Below are 17,569 nucleotides of genomic sequence, written 5' to 3'. Positions count from 1 at the left end.
TGCTTCAGGCCCGACCGGTCCGGACCTCATTCCTGGCTCTGTGGGGAGCTTCAGTATAAAGTGAGGAGACGAGGAGCAGAACGCCACAGTGGAGAACGACCCGACCGAACTGGACCGATCTGACTGGAGCCGACCCGATCTGACTGGAGCCGACCCGATCCGACTGGAGCCGCGCTGCCCATCCTCTCTGGTCCAGTGGTTCTAGATAGTTCAACAGCAGTCAGCTCGCTTGTGAAATGTTTAGGACCACTTGATCCGGGTCAAGGAGAGAACTTCTGCAGAACCTGTGGAGGAATCCGGTGGATTCAGGTTCTGTGAGATTTTATTTAGATTCTTGAAAACCTTAAAACGACTGAAGGAAGTTTAAGGAAATTGTGTTTTGTGAAATCTTTACAATCTTAACTGAATGTTTGAGTTTCTTCTCATCACTTATTGATTCCTGAAAGGCCTTAGTTCAGAAATGATGCTAAATGTGAATTAATGCTTTGTCACGATTGAATAATTAATGTTTTTCTGTCTTATTTTATTATTATTACCACAGGAAATGTAATTCATGTTGCTAATTTATTGAGATTTTGAGGAACAATCTGATCCTGAAGACCTGAAAGCTGAAGAAAACCTCATTAATATCTGATCATGTTGAACATATTTATTCCTGGACAGTTTTAGACTCTCGTTGTTCTGATTTGCTGTTTTTTTTGTCAAACTTGATCTTTAAGGTTTTAGTGTTTAAAGTTTGTGTAATTTGCACTAAAATGTTCTTTAATGTTTGGGACAATAAAATGTTCCTCTTCACCATCATTTCTGCATGTTTTGTGTTTTTGCTGTTAAAATGTTTCAGTTTTTACTTTTAAAGCCTCAAGTTGAAACTGAAGGGATTTAAACAAATCTTTAATGTTTAAATCCCTTGCTGATTGCTGATCCGATCGGATCAGCAATCTGAAGTGCTGAAGTTTTTAAAATTTGAGTCATTGATGTCTTTGTCACCATGGCAACATGGTAACCATGGTAACACCTGTAAAACCAGCTCCCCCAGTCTAATCAGGAGGAAGTTTGTTTCTTCCAGTTTAATTAGGAACTAAAATGTCCTTCAGCTCCTGAATGAACCTGAGATCCAACAGAAACTTAAAACAACCCACAGAAAACCAGCAGCTTTGTGTGATTTTACTATAATTAAAGGTTTTATTTATTTGTCTTTCTATTATTTATTATTACATGTTTGGCCTTTTGTATCAAATTAGATCCATGAAAATTTAAACTTGTATTTCTACCAAAAACAAGATGCAGAAATGAATGAATGACTTAAGTTAAATGACTTCTCATAATCATTCAAACTTTGTGTCAGATTTTTCTAAATGGTCTGTGGCTAATTATGGTTTATAGTATTTAGTTTTTAGCTTCATGACGTCACTTCCTGTCCTGTTTCCTCCTCAGTTCATCTGTAAATCTCATCAGTTGGTTCTGACTTTACAAACCCAGTCTGGATGTTGGACCCTGCAGTCCAGGCGGCTTCGCTTCACTTTACTTTAAATAAAGTGAAATTAAAAAAAAGTAAAATATAATTGTTTAAAAGTGCAAACAGGAGAAAAAGCTGCTTATTTTCATCATCATTCAGTGACGTTTCACCTCCATGTTTTCATGACTTTTTTGGGTTTGGAGACAGAAACGGTTTGACCAGGAGGGAAGATGCACTTCTAACACCTGTCCACTAGATGGAGCTCGTTCCTAAATATGAAAACCTTCACAGGAACCAGTTCAAATAAAAAAGAACTGGTCATTCTGCTTTAAACAGGTCAGAAAATAATCTGTTTCCAGGATCTTCAGGTGGAGAAAAGAATTAAACTAAAGTGGAACAGAAATATCTGCTTCCTTTCCAGGATGAAGTTTGTCAGTAAACAAGAGGAAATATTTTAAGCATTAAATGTTCAGAGTACAACTTGTCCAGCAGGTTTTACCTGAGCAGGAAACAAATAAATAAATCTGGTTTAAATGGAAATCAGTTGACAGACGCAGTCAATCATCCCAGTGGGTTGGGCAAGAACCAACCAATCAGCGGTCCAGTTTGGTTCCGAAGTACACCTGTGTTTATCACGCGACGAGCTGCAGAGGTTCAGAGGAAGAATTACTGATGGAGTATCAGTTTATACTGGAGAGATGATGGGAATTATTTTAGCTTTAGGATGGATTGAGGAAGTCCGTCCATTAAGAAGCATAGTATGCTCTGATTCAAGTTCTTCATTATATTCATTAAAAAATAATCATGCTAATAGTAGACCGGATCTTTTATTAGAAATTCAGTTAATAACATATAGAATTCAAGCAATGGGGTTATTAGTTATATTTACATGGATACCATCGCATATAGGAATAAGAGGGAATGAGTTGGCTGATAAATATGCAAAACAAGCTTCAAAATATAGTGATATTGATATATTAGTTCCATTTAGTAGAGAAGAAATCAAATCTATTATTAAACAAAAGGTTAAGGAAAGATGGCAGAGACAGTGGGAGGAAGACAGAACTGGTAGATGGCTGTACAGTATTCAAAGAAAAGTTGGTGCAATGAGGAGAACGGGACGAAATAGAAAAGAGGAAACAGTTATATCTAGGTTGCGTTTTGGACATACAAGGTTAAACAGTAATTTATTTAAAATAGGAAAACATCGAACTGGAAGTTGTGATTTTTGTGGTCAAGAAGAGACAGTAAAACATGTTTTGTGGTTCTGTACCAAATATTCTGTTGAGAGAAGGAAATTAGTTAGCCGGTTACAAGAAAATAAATTACAGTTAAATTTACAAGATATTTTGGGAAAAAATTCTAATTCTGAAGATATAAGTTATTTAATTAATTATCTTAAGAAAACAAAATTGATAGAAAAGATTTAAGTGCTGTTTTTTTTTTTTTTTGTTTGTTTTGTTTGTTTTGTCTGTTTGTTTTGTTTTGAGGGGGGTGTATATAGTTAGCGTCCCGATCCACACTCCATTCCAGTAGATGGCGGTAATGCACATCTAAAAGTTGCTTGCCAACCGCCATAAAAAAGGACAAGAAGAAGAAGAAGAAGAAGGTTCAGAGGAAAACCGGGTCCTACGTCATCAGAGCGGGACGAACCGGAGAGTTTAGAGGCGGAAAACAAATTATTACATTTCCAAAAACCCAACGGAGTCTGGAATCATGCAGGAAGGCAGCTGTGAAGGTAGCTGTGAAGGTAGCTGTGAAGGTAGCTGTGAAGGCAGCTGTGCCTGATTTTGTGTGTAAATTGCACTGGTAGCTCCGTGGCAGCATGAAAACATGCTGTAGTGGTGGCTGCATTTCCTTAAATCATGTTTAACCCGTTTTGTACAAAATGCCTCCAACAGATTCACACTCATGACACTTTGTGCCTCTCATTCTTCTTCTAAGAAAGATTTGGGCTTTAATGATGGTTTCTCATTGTTTCCCGGAAATGACCTCACGGACCGGATGTAGGCCTGAGTAGAGGATTTTCTTGCAGGTCATCTTTGTCTCAGTGTTGCATAAGACAAAAATTACTCAAAAAATGTTTGTTGACGCGTCGAGTTTCACTATTTCTGCCATTTTAACACTGTTTGAAGGTTTGCTCTACTTCCGCATGGGGGCGGGGCCTGGCGGCGTCATGCCAATTAGGAAATGTCAGCCATTTTGAGTATAAAAAACCCCAAAACAAAACTACAAATCACAATGAAATCTGTAGTATGAAATATTGATTATCTTTGATTAAAGGCCATCACAGTTTATTGAAGTACAATCAAACACAGTTTAAGCTTCAGATTTACTTGTTTATAATATACAGGATGTTCAATTAAAACACTTTACTGTGTGATTTGATCCCATAATGATTTTAAATTAAATCAACAGGAAGTTCAGCAATAGATAAAGAATAAAATAAACCAATGAAATAAATGATTTATGAATGATGTGCACTAAGGAGCGTTAGCATCGATCCTCCCTCTGTTTCTGTACCGACTTTCAATCCAGAAATTCACATTTTGACAGTATATGTTTTCACTCTCCTACTCAGGTACAAATATCTTTGGATTAGATTCTGCTCTCCTTAATAACTGAATATTTTTATGTTGAAATTTTCAACTAAAAGTGTTTATCATCATAAATGTGCGTAACGAAAGTAGAACAGCTGCCACTGATCAGTGCTTACAAATATTAAAATAGAATAACATATATTGATGTTATTATAGTAACATCAATAGAATAGATGCTGACTTTATTTTTGTAAAAGATAACCACAGAAACATACAGATAAAGTTTAGTTTTCCTGGTGTTGGTCAGGACTCTGGCAGCAGCATTTTGAATGAGCTGATAGTAAAGATGATGTTGCAAACATAAAGGAAACGGAGAAAAGGAAAATGAACAAGCTAAATCTAGATGCTATGATCCAGTTAGCCTCCCTAATGCTAACCGATTAGCTGAGTTGTGTAGCAGCAGAGTCTCTGCTCAGTGGTTGTGTAACTCTGTGGGTCTGAATCTTCACGCCTCAGTGGCGCCGTTCTCCTCCCAGCCGTCAGAACCTCTCCTCCTTCATTCTGCTGAGTTAAAAGATTTGATCAGAGGCTGGAGCCGCATCTCGTCTGATGCAGTGAGAAGACGAAGAGTTCAGGTCCGATTGGAGGATTTTAAACTGAAATGTGTTCCCAGTTCTGGACCGGAGCGCCGGGACGCGGGCCAGACTACAGGAGGTACACGGTGAGGATTTAACTCTTTATTACCATAAAATAAAACCTTCATGAGGTTTAAACAGACCTGTCTGGGAACAATCAGTCAAAACCATTAAAAGTTCAACTTTATGTCATTAATTTGGTAAGATTTCTTAATTTCTATACTGATGTTGGTAAGAAATCAATTATTAATTTATATCAACATAAACTTATCATGACATTAAATGATCGAAATATCTTTCAGATACAAGAATTTCTGCAGAACTAAATCAAAAGCTGGTTATAATTTTCAGTAATTTTGTGAGATTTACCAATCTGACATTCTTTCTATCTGTCCCACCGACGATATATATATATATATATAAATATATATATATATAAAGTGCTAATATCTCTAATTTTAGCTGGAAAGTTGCGGTTTTTTGGGAACGTCTCAAGTATTTGTAGGTGACTGTAGTCCAGTGACTCCTGTTAGTACCAGGTGTCCACTAGAATAAAATCCTCTTGTCTGAAAACTGTCCTGTCTCTCTGGTAACAGGTGTGGGAGGGGCAGACTCCTCTGCCTCTGGGCTCCACATGTCGCAGGAAACGCCTGCGTTCGTCAGGAGGCGGGGAGGACGAGGCCCGGAGGAGCTGCGCCCGGCGGCCCAACCCCGAAGGTTCACTGTCAGCCGGCGAGTTGAGCAGCTACGGCAAGCCGGAGGAGGAGAAGCAGAGACTGTGTCAGCGCTGCCACATCATGGCGTCGCAGCTGAACAGACAGGCTGCCGCTCTGACTGACGCCGCATCAATGAAGGTCAGAGAAACATGAAGTCAAACAAGAAGCAGCAACTCAGCAGGTTTTTAACTTTACAGACTTTAAACTCAGACATGTTTTCACCTTTCCACCATCAGAACAATGGCTGCTCAGCCTCAGAACCGGTTCTTTCCAGGCCTCCTTCTCTGGGTCAGGATGAGGGGAACTGGTTTGTCTCAGTTTGGTTGGTTTGACACCTCGCAGTGTGAAAGTGAACCGCAGCAGCTGAAAATAAAACAAAGGTTGCAACTTTGTTCCCAATCGAACCGAGTCTACCGGACTATCAGGTGGGAAAACAAAGTTCTTTGGGTTTTGTTCATGTAAGAAGACGATCGGTAGATGATTGGTGCGCCATCTGTAAACGTCTGATGCGGTTGGTGAAGTGGTCGTCTGGTGAAGAGAGAGAGTCTCAGCTCCTGACTTACCAGTCGATCTGTGATCCTACCTTCATCTATGGTGACGAGCTTCAGGACCGAAAGAACCAGATCATGGATCAAGACAGGAGTTTTCTGTCCCTTAGAGACAGAATGAAAAGCTCGGTCATCCAGCAGGGACTCGGAGTAGAGCCGTTGCTCCTTCACATGGAGACGATCCAGTTGACTTGGGCGTCTGGTTCTGATTGTTGGTTAGGATGGACGCCTGTCTGGTGAGGTACACTGGCCACGTCGCAGTGGGAGGAGACCCAGAGGGAGACCCAGGACCCCCTGGAGGGACGATGCTTCTCTGCTAGGCTTCCTGTAACAAAACATTTAGACAAACATCTCAACAGCAGGCAACTGTTGGCAAGACGAAGAACATGAAGAAAACGACTGAACCCCAACTCCTGGTCTTTATCTCCACCTTCGACCTTTCTTTATTAGCTAAAATATCTGACAACTAGATCAATATCATATAAAATATCAATTAATAAGGAACTAACATACAGAACACACATTTAATGAAGTCTAACTGTGTTTCTTCTGGTTTTTAGCCCAAAAGTTGCTACTTATGATTGAAAAGCACGACCTCTGCCATGGTAGTTGTTTTGTAGAAGCTGCTCTTGTTCAGAGTTTCTGTGGTGATTTTCCTCCAGACTCTCTGGTATCTGCTGGGTTTGGTTCGGTGTTTGACGCTGAGCCGCTCTGTCAGGTCGTTGAGGGGAAGCGTGAACATCGGAGCCGCTCACGTCGAGGCTTCGCTCCGATCTCTCGCTCCGACTGAACCGACCTCGCTCTCTCGCTCGCTCTGCTTCATCTGATGCTCTCTCGCCCTCTGAGCTGCTCGCTGTGCTGCACACACTTCAGTGGGCTGCAGAGATAACATTTAGCTTCATTTACTGGATTCTTTCAGGCTATCCCATCATCCTGGCTTGGATTCAGCTGAAAGTGGGAAAAGAAACTGTTTAAATGTCAACTGACTCATTAAAACCGGAGTCCTGACTGTAAATACCATCCAGTCTCACTGCAGAACTTTCTGTCGAAACACTGGAAGGTCAAGCTGCCATTTTCTAAAGATTTGCAGGAGGAGAAACAGTTTTAACTAATGTTTCCTTAACTAGTTACTGTCTGCAAAGCCAGCCTGCATCTGAACATATCTCACCATGTAGCTCCTCTCTGCTCCACTAGATGGAGCTGTAACCAAAATAAACTACTAGTATCAAGACTGATCAGACTTGATTTGATTTTTGGACTTTCCTTCTCTCCTTGCCCTTCCTACTGAAGATATAACTGATTATTTATCTACCAACCCATCATCAGAACCTCCTTTAGAGAACCAAACTGGAGCCTGTTTCTATTCTTGTTCTCTAGTCCAGTGGATGTCTTGGGTCAGAGGAACCACAAGCTAAACCATGCTGATATTTTATGACCCAGATAAGTAGAAGAAGAGTCCAGGGACGGTAAGGATGTCAGCAGTTTGAGGGACGAGAGATTCAGTAACTCCAACATTGGACTTCAAGGTTCCTTGGAGTTGGTCATACTGAACATCAACATGACTAAAGATCAGATCTACTTCATGATCTTAATGAAACCCATGAAAATCCTCCTCAAAGATTATTCAGTTGGTCTCCAGAAGCTGGAAGACTTCCTGGTCATCCTTCTCAGAGTTCCTGTAAAACCTCCAAAATGTCCCCAGCAGCATCTCTGTCCTTCATGGGACATTTAGGAGACGCATCAACCATCAACCATCCACCATCAACCATCCACCATCAACCACCAACCATCCACCATCAACCACCAACCATCAACCACCAACCATCAACCACCAACCATCAACCACCAACCATCCACCATCAACCACCAACCATCCAGACTCTTCAGCCTCTCAGGAGGTTTTTTCTCCTGACCAGAAGGTCCTGACCTCAGCGATCTCCAAGCTGTGGTACTGACTGCTTTATTTTTATCATCTGGAAGAGAAAAGGAAAAATCAGTGAAACCCCTGAAGCGACCTTTGACCTAGGAGAGACGGATTCAGTTTAGTTGCAGTAAAAGCGTCGTCAGCACCGAGGAAACTTTATGACCCGAATGAAGAATCATTGGGTCGGTTATCGTTCTGTTGAAACGTTTTGATCCAGAACATTTAAAGCGTCTCAGACGGACGGACGGACGGACGGACGGACCGTCCTCTCTGCTCCCCTCCTTCCTGCTGTCAGTCTTCATCTCTCTGCTGCTGCTGCTGATGAATCCACTGGTGTGTGGCGGCCTAATTAAAGTAAAAACTGTAATTAGCTGCAGCTGAAGGTCACGCTCTCCCTGTTTCTGCTGACTCTGACTTTACTTCCTCACTCTGCAGCGTCTGGTCACATTGTTTTAAAGGATGAATCTGCTGGAACACAGACAGCACCGTGCAAAAGTTTTAAACCAGTTTGATTGGTATCTTGGTGCTTTTTTCTCTCCTTTCTGCAAAATAATGCGCCTCATTTGCTTCCTCCTCATGAAATCTGATGATGAGACTCATTTCATCGTCCTGCAGGTCTGTCTGGTTAGAGAACCAGAGAGATGTTGGAGTAGGGGATGAGCCTGGTGTGACGGATGGAAGAGTTTCTCATTTCTGACTCTTTGAGATTATTTGAGCTTTTTAGACGTTGATCAACTGTTTCCGATTGTAAAAACAACACCTTGTTGCCATGGTTACTGTCTGAAAGTCAGGAGGGTATTAACTAGCTGCATTTACTTCAGTAGTTTTTGGAAAACATGTACTTTTAGAAGTACTTTTACTAGAGTAATTTCATTATAAAGTATTTTTTACTTTTTACTTGAGTAAAATTTCAGGATTTTCTTCCCACTGAATGAAAAACAAACATATTTTAACCAAAAATTCACCAGACAGACAAACAGCTGCAGTTTTTTTTTTTTAAAGTTTCATCAGTTTGAAAATTGAAATAAATGAATCAGGAATAATGTTTCTTTTGATTGTGTTGTTTTGTAGTTATGTTACAAAATCAGTTGTTTTCATTTTGATTCATAACTTTATATTTTGCTCTGTGTTGATTGGCCAATTTATAAAATATAGTATTTATAAAATACTTTGATCAGCTGCTCAGGTTTTTACCAAATACTTTTTCACTTGAGTGAAAATATGTTGGAGAAGTTCTGCTCTTATTAACGAGCAGAACTTTAATAAGATTTTCACCTTTGCTGGAATTGAAAACGTAGAATCAGAAATTCTTCCAGCTGCAGACGGAAAATCGACCCAAACGATTCAACCGGGAAGTGAAGAACAAAAGTTGAGAAAAAGAAGAAATCAGAACCAGCAGAACTTTCTCCATCATGACGATCAAGAATAATTTATAAACTGTAACGACTCTCTGATCCGATCATCCATCGTTCCTCTGCCAGAACGAGTCGCCTTCAGCCCGACCGAACCAAGCGCCGGGTCGCTCCGCTTTACTATAACGAGCTTCAGAGTCCATCAAGCTGCAGCGAGGGTCCGGTTCTGATGACACCGGTTCTGATTTCTCATCAGAACCAAATCAAATCCATCTGAGTGTCTGTGTTCTCTGGGTTATTGTTGCGAACAGAACCGCTCCTGGTTCTGTGGGAACATTAATCATTTGGACGTTTTATTTAAAAATGAAATCTGGAAACTTCAGCTTTGATATTTTAGGGTCACGGGAGCGACTACAGGAGCCTGTAGAGGACAGAATAAGGAGATTCTCCCCACAGGAATAAAAACTGGACTCATTTCAACAACCTTCACCTCAGTTTTTCCTGGGTGTCCTTCCCTGTTGTTGCTCAGTTTGTTTCCCTTAAAGCAAACAGCAATAAAACCTCAGGTGCTGCTTCCTCTTAATCCTCTCAGCCTGTTTAATCAGCGATGTGGGGGCCGGCGGGGCCCCGGGGCCTCAGACAGGAAACGATCCACTAAACAATTTATAAAATATAAACATGTTTATGTTGTTTTATAACGACTAAGGAGCAAAATGTAATAAATGACTGCAGTTAAAATATTGATTAACCAATAATCAGTGAAAAGCATCTGATAATGACTGGCAAACACGGTAGTGGCAGTGTGATGATGTGGGCTTTTCTTTACATACCAGAACCCTGATCCGTTAATCAGCTGAAGTTTTTACCAAACTGGGCCAACAGGACAAAGAAGCAAATATACAAAAGAAAGAATGGATAAAAAAAAATCAATGTGCTGCAACGGCCTAGTCAAAGTCCAGACCTTAACCCTTTCCTATTTATATTTAACTTTCTGTCTCATCAGAACCCGGCAAAAACTGTTTCTACTATAAATATCTGAGTACATTTGAAAAATCAATCAGTTTTTAGGGACAGAAAAGAAAATCGGATCAGAAAATAAACGAGATTTTTATAAAAGTCACTTCCTGTTTCATTCTTTGAGTCACTTCCTGTTTCATTCTTTTTCTTTATTTTTCTTCAGGTTTAATAATTTCTGTTTTATTGCTGGAATCCGACTCGTTTTTTCCCTTTGAAAATGTGAAGTTGATGCAGGATTTCCTGTTACTGGTGGGAAACATCGAGTCTGAGTTTCATTTCAGTAAAATCTGATTTGGTTGCTGGAAGCGTTTCGATGAAAGACGCTTCACCGCGCCGCGCCGCGCCGCCTCGCCGCTCCACTGATGATTAATGAGATGATTAGAGCTGTAGGAGCGAATGCAGCTCCGTCAAGCACCTTGAAACACTCGTTAGCATCGTTAGCCTCGTTAGCATGCTCCGGTCTCTCTCTCTCTCTCTCTCTCTCAGGATTAATGTGCCGACAGACAGAAATCAGCAGAATAAAAATGATTTCTTCTCTCTGATGTTGGTTTTTTCTGCTATTCAGAGAATTTATTTTAATCTAAAGCTGAATTTATTAAAAAGAATCTTTTTCAGAATAGAAATGAGATTTAAGGACCTGGGAGTTAATTGATCTGATTCTCAGTAAACCTTCAAGAGAAGATTTTAAAATGCTGCTGACGTTCAAGTTAAACTGAATGAATCTGAGAAATGGATCCGACCAGAACCGTTCTCCAAACTCCATGGATGTTGCAGTGATTCCTGTTTGGGATCTGATGGGATCTGATGTCGATATGAGATTCTGCTAATGTGAACCGTTTGATCAACCAGAAACTGATCAGATATTTTATCTCAGATTAACGCAGATCTTCTATTTTTCTTCCACAAATCAAATTAATCTTTAAAAATGTTTCCATCAGAACCGAACAGAACCGGTTCTGTTCAGACGTAATGACCTCCAGATGAGTGTGTGTGTGTGTGTGTGTGTGTGTGAGTTGTTGGGTTCAGCCTTCAGGAGGCTTCAGACTCTTCATCAGCGTTTTGTCACTTTCATTTCTGCTGCTGCCAGTCAGCCGGTCCAGAACCAGGCCGACAGGAACAGAACCATCCCAGGACGAACCTCTGACCTCTGACCTCTGTGTCTCTACACAGAGGGGTCAAACTCCAGTCCTCCAGTCTCTGTCCTGCAGGTTTTATTTGAGCCTCAGGTACAAAACTCTGGAATGAAACGGTTAAATTTCCTCCTGGTGTGGAGAAATTCTCCAGAACCTTACTGACCTGATTATTCTGTTCAGGTGCAGCAGAGATGCATCTAAACGTTTCAGGGCACCGGGCCTCCAGGTCTGGAGTTTGACACCTGTGCTCCAGATCCAGGTGTTCAAAGTGCGGTTCGGGGGCCAATTGCGGCTCCCTGGAATGATTTCTGCGGCCCCCTGTCCACAGTTCAAGACTAAATTACCACAAAACTACGACTTTTAAATGAAAATCTACTTATAAAAATGCTCAACACAAAGTGATCATCTGGTTGTCATGGTAACTAGGAGCAGATCGACTTAAAGTTTAAATTACATCCTGGAGAAAACAAACCTGCTGGATTAAAAACAGGAAGTGACTTAAAATTGAAAACACTTCATTTTCCTTTTTTTATAGATGAGAAAATCTGAAATATTTTTCAGTTTCATTTGAGCCCAAAACTAATAAACACTCTGGATGTTTTTATTTAACAAAGAGCAAAGATCTATGATCCCATTCCTACAAAAAAATCTGATTATCTGATTAAATAATTTCATGTTTGCTGTTGAGTGGATTGATCAAAAGCCCCGCCCCCTTTGCCCCCCCCCCCCCCCCCCCCACACACACACACACAGCCAGATTTAAGGCTTCGGGTCGGCGGTTCTGCTCAGAGCTGCTGAAGCTTCAGGACCAAACAGACGAAGGAATCAGAGGTAAAACCTGAAAATGTTTTAACTTTATTTCTGTTTAGTTCATCAGATGCAGGTTTTCACGCTGCAGCTGCAGAGAAGAGGCTCTTATTTTGAAGAGTCGACATTAGAGTTCATGAAATGAATTTTATTTAGAATATTTTGGAAATGTTTTATAAAAAATCAGTGAATAATGTGAAGTTTATGTCTGCTGGATATATACAAGCATTAAATAGACAAACTATTTAACTCAAACTTTGATCTAAATAATTTGATTTAATTGATTAGGATCATGAACATTATTACTATGATTTGTAACGACGTAAATATGTTGGAATCAGTTCAATAGTTCAGTTTCATCATTTTTCAAAAGGAATTTATTTTTCTTCCTCAATATTCAGAAATTGAGATTATAAAAATTTATTATTTTTATTATCTAATTTATTAATTTTTTGATGAATAAATTAAAAGGAAAAAAATAGCATCATATTTTCACCAGATATTAAATATTTCTGCAGCGTTTTTCAGGAACTTTTCCTCCTGATGTCGTGTTGCTGTGAGTTTTCAGAGATAAAACCAGAACAACGCGGTGCGGCGCGGTGCGACGCGGTCCGCTGCGGCGCTTTGACTTCAGCATCAAACATCTGATGAATTCTGAGCGAATCGTCTGTCTGGGTTTTCAGAACAAATTGAGTTCAGCGGTTCTGACATCGACAGAGGAAACCCTTCAGGTTTAAACGTTTTCTAACTTTAACATCAGAAATCATTTCTTGTCGTTTAAATCCTGAAGTTTCTCCAGATCGTTTCTGTGAAGCTGGTTGCCTTTAACCCCCTTAAAGTCCAGAAACTGAAGTTGTTTGTTTTTTGTTTTCATCTTCGTGGTGTTTATTGAGGGGTTTTAATGTTTGGATGAAGGAGGAACAGCAGCTGAAACCCGGTTTATCAAACTCTCTCCTGGTGTTTTATTAAAGGCAGCAGCTCGCCGTCTGCAGGTCAGAGGTCAACTGAGCTGCCAGTTGTAGTAAAAGTCTTCAGAAGCTGCAGAATAAAAGCCTGTGGATGTGCAGGTCACCGTCTGCTGCCTCCGTCTGCTGCTGCCTCTGAAGTTATTTCACCCTGACACTTGTTGTGACCTCGGCTGACGAGTGTCGACTGGAGGGCGAACGCGGCGCACACGCCCGGCCGTAAATCTGCAGCTCCTCTTCAGCCGCTGACGGTTTTACGTCCTGCTGCAGCAGCGGCTGCGGCTCTCCTCAGGCGCAGCAGCTGCTGAGGCAGATCTGCTGCGTCTTTGTGCAGAAAACATAAAACTGGATAAAAACCAGAGCAGCTGCTGCAGGAAGAGGGCAGACGTTGAACCGCTCAGGAAAACTGGAGACAACAAACATTTAGACCAAACAGATTCACTGCTTTGCTTTTTTCTCACACTAAGATAATGAAAAGGAAAAAAATTCCCCCGTTCAGAAGTTTTCATTCTGTGATGCAAAAACAAAATTACAATATTTCTGGAGCAAATATTTTAGAACAAGAAACTTTTCAGCAGGTTGTAGGAGTTTAAGTACATAATGAATTAATATTGATAAAAGTTCTTGTTCCACTCTCTGGTTATTTCTGTCGTAAATAAAATCTGCCAGCTGAACTAGAAATTTTTCATCAAGATAAATTAATTATCCTGTCTTGTTCCTGTATTAAGATATTTGCAGAAGAAAGATGAGAAATTCTCGGTGAGACTTTGTGTTCTTGCAGTGTGAACATGCATGTGGCGACTGTGGAGAGGAAAACTTGTGTTCACCAGGATGAAACCTGGTGAAAACAGAATCTGTTCACCAGGATGATTCTCAGATGTTGAATGTTGATGCTGTGATTTTTCGTCTAGTTAAAAACTCGTTTTCCTGCTTCTGCTGCTTTTTGTTCATTTTTCTGTCATATTAACTTCCAGAAGCTGATGTGTTTTTACTGGTTTTACTGGTTTCCTTCACGTCTCCACACTGAAAGAAAAAAGCTGTTCATTTTACTTAATTTTATTGTGTACATCCGTCCCACACAATGCAAATAAGTAGAACCGACATATTTTCCCTCTTTCCCTCAAATACTTAAAGCTCGTCAAATCAACATATTTTATTTACATGAGATTACTTGAAAATATTAAGTTGAAACTACAAACATTTTATCTCTTACCATAATGTAAATATATTATGTATTATCAATAACTTTTTTTATGTCTCAGCAACACTATTGTAATGAATAACACCAGCTTATTTTTCATTGCCAGTATTACTCAATGAAATTGTGTTGGGCGAACACAATTCTATCATGTTAATGGAACACATGTTACAGCTTTAAATCCTACTTAATTTTTTCAAGTTCTCTATATGCTGTTCTACTGTAAAAAATTAAAGACTGATATTTGACAAGAAAGACAAAGAAAGCGAGTGCTACTGAACAAATTAGTTTTATTTGAAAGAAAATTTAAATCACACCATTTTGTACTTAACATATTTTAAATTGAAGAGACATGAATTTTTTTAAATTTAGTAAATACAATTTTTATGAACATGAAGGAAAACCTGAGACATATTTCTATAAAAGATGTACAAGATTATGAAAAGTATGTCAAATTTCTACAAACTGTTTTTGAACATGTATTCAAATGACATTAATTAATGCTGCAGTACATAGCTTTACAGACTTTTTTAACATATTTGTTAAAACTATCAGTATGTTATGTCAAAATGAGACAAAGCTAAACTTTTTACACCAATTATCTGTCACATGTCTTACTGATTACTATGTAATACCATAGTGATAGTCTAAACAAATGTGTAAAAACAAGAACATTTTTTTACAAGGGAAACACTACATCTTAAAAGTTTATCTATAAGATATTAATATGAAAGACAAAATGATTTAGAAAAGTATGTAAAATTTCTAAAACAATTCTGAACATGTAATTTGCATGACAATAAATCAGTGTAATGTAACTTTTATAGCAAATTTCTTTAACATATTTGTAACACTAAGTAGCAGTAGTGTTATAAGTAGCACTACATACTGGAACGTAAAAGCTGCTGAAGCCCAGTCTTTCAGGTGAACGTTCCTCATTAAAAAAAATACATTTGTGTCCTCCAATAAAGAATACAACAAGAAATACAAAAACTGAACATGAGAACATTACCAAATTAAACATGAGAAAATCTCTATTCACTCATAGAGGTGTTTTTTAAGGGACAATGCCTTGTTTGACAGTTTACCTCCATCCAGTTCCATTACTATTTTCTGTAATACCTCGAAAGTGTAGCGGAGGTCAGCAGGGTAGGCGAGGTTCATTGCATATATCAGTCCAAAAAGCATTGCAACAGCTGTTGGCACACTATCCAAATTGGACAACACTCTGATGCCTTCAAGAACGACCCCGATGTCTTCATCTGCTGAAGAACAGTCTTTAAGATGAAAAACACCGATGGTGGTGGCTCCAATACCCTCTTCAATATTAGCTTCATCCACACCCTATGTGAAGAAATGACAAATTAATCTCTTTCTCTAGACCTAGCTGTATCTAGTTCTTGATATATAGATATAGTTAACATAACATAGAGAAAGAAATAGATATATAGATAGATTTATATAGATCGACAGTTTTAGAGATAGATTTAGAGAAATAGATAGTTTTAGATAGATAGATATCTCTAGTCCTTTCTCTACAGATATCTCTAAGTATACCTACATGTAGATATAGACAGATCTATGTGTCTATTCATGTAAAGATAGATCTATCTCTAGATATCTAGAGACATCTAAGTCTATATAGATACAACTATATGCAGATCTAAATCTATTTCTATATTTAGATTGATTTATCTATCACTAGGTGTAAATACACATTAAGATACATACCACATATTTATGGATGAGCTTGGCTGGATCTTCTCCCATATATATGCAGACTCCCTTAATGACACACTCCCGTGCAACATCAACATCTTCACACTGAAGGAAATTCAGTATGAAAAAATTAGAATTTTTTTCAAGCCTTGTGCTTCACAATGAAGTTTAATAATGTACTTTACCCAAATGTTTTTTATGGTGAAGAGATAGAAACTAATAAAGTTAAAAGTAAAGTTTTAAATGAAAATAAGCAAGAGTAAAAGTCCAAGTTGACAACATTTAAAACAAGAAAAATGTAAATTTCTATATTATTAGTTGTGTTATGGCTACATCACTTACATCATCCATTTGTGCAACAATTTGTCTAAGCTTTTGTCCGAGCTGTCCTCCTCTTCTTTTGAAGAGCTTCCTCAGGTTGTCACAGTGGAGATCCAGTTGAGAGAAGAACTTTGAATGAAGCGGTATGGTCGTAATTCTCTTAAACTCAGCATTTATCTGAAAAAATGAGCACAAAGGAATGATTTTCAAATTATAAACATCTGGAAGAAGGCCACAATCACTCGTGTTGCCAAAGTGAACAGTGAAGTAAATGTGCCTAGACATCTTAGATTAACACAGTATCCAAAAAAACATGTATGAGACAGGTCATACCTCTCTAATGTCAAATAGACCAGGCCATCTTGACATGAAAGCCTCCACCATCGGTGCATCACGAACAACTTCATGTCTTCTGTATGCAAAAGTTTGGACCTACTTGACACTTTTTCTGAGCACCCCTTACAACTCCACATTACCAGCACCACCTAAACCTGTAACACACAAAGATAACCTTGAGTGAGATAACTGAAAATCCAGCAGGTAACTTCACATATATAAAAAAAAAAGAAAAAAAAATCTAAGCTCTTCACCAGATTACCAAAACTCAATGTCCTGACAAATATCTGCCATCAGCATAAAATTCATGGGTGCTAAAGTTTGGAAGGCACATTTGAAACTTAAATTTGTTTTTTTATACTAAATCATCTTGGCTTACAAAAATGAATTAAAAAAGCAATTCCTATCTAGGAGCCATAATTAATTTACATCTATTCTACAACCCAAATTTGTAAACACTTTACATTGAGTCTTCCCTTAAGCTATTGAAAAAAGGGTGAGCTCTCAGACGCCGCCGCCGCCGCTGGAGGGGCTGACACTTGCGGAGCGGCGAGAGACAGCGAGCCAGAGACGACTGTTGGGCTCACAGTAACAACATCTACATGACAAACATTCTACCTGTCATTAATAAGCATGTCACATTCACAAAACAGTACTGTTCCGATGCAGGTGGTTCATAAATCTGTCAAAAATGTTCCTAGCACACTATTTTTCGAATATTTATATAAAAAAATTTTTAAAGAAAAAAAAATGTGTTACCATATATTGCAGTTATCAGTAGATATTTACAAAGGACACTTTGCATAAGTCTTGAGAATTTGGAAAACATTCGGATTTTTACTCATACCGAATACTGTGCTCCAGCACTGCGCTGGACCATTGCGCCCCCAGCGAACTGTGCT

At 39.0% G+C, this 17,569-nt stretch overlaps 1 protein-coding gene across 2 annotated transcripts; it reads right to left on the bottom strand.

Moving 5' to 3' along the window:
* Positions 1-14,628: 14,628 nt before the first annotated feature.
* On the bottom strand, positions 14,629-17,179 carry LOC111611354. 2 transcript variants are annotated; one of them, XM_023347493.1, is made up of 4 exons: positions 16,665-17,179; positions 16,353-16,508; positions 16,023-16,115; positions 14,629-15,635 (listed from the first exon to the last, which is right to left on the bottom strand). In XM_023347493.1, exons 1-4 carry the CDS (start codon positions 16,713-16,715, stop codon positions 15,330-15,332), a joined length of 606 nt encoding a protein of 201 aa, XP_023203261.1. In that variant the 5' UTR covers positions 16,716-17,179; the 3' UTR covers positions 14,629-15,329. The 2 variants fall into 2 exon arrangements, with proteins under 2 accessions (XP_023203261.1, XP_023203260.1); XM_023347492.1 differs by having other exon boundaries at positions 16,353-17,179.
* Positions 17,180-17,569: the final 390 nt, after the last annotated feature.

Source organism: Xiphophorus maculatus, chromosome 15, assembly GCF_002775205.1.
Source record: "Xiphophorus maculatus strain JP 163 A chromosome 15, X_maculatus-5.0-male, whole genome shotgun sequence".
Taxonomy (NCBI): Eukaryota; Metazoa; Chordata; class Actinopteri; order Cyprinodontiformes; family Poeciliidae; genus Xiphophorus; species Xiphophorus maculatus.
This window is presented reverse-complemented; position numbering and strand designations above follow the sequence as displayed.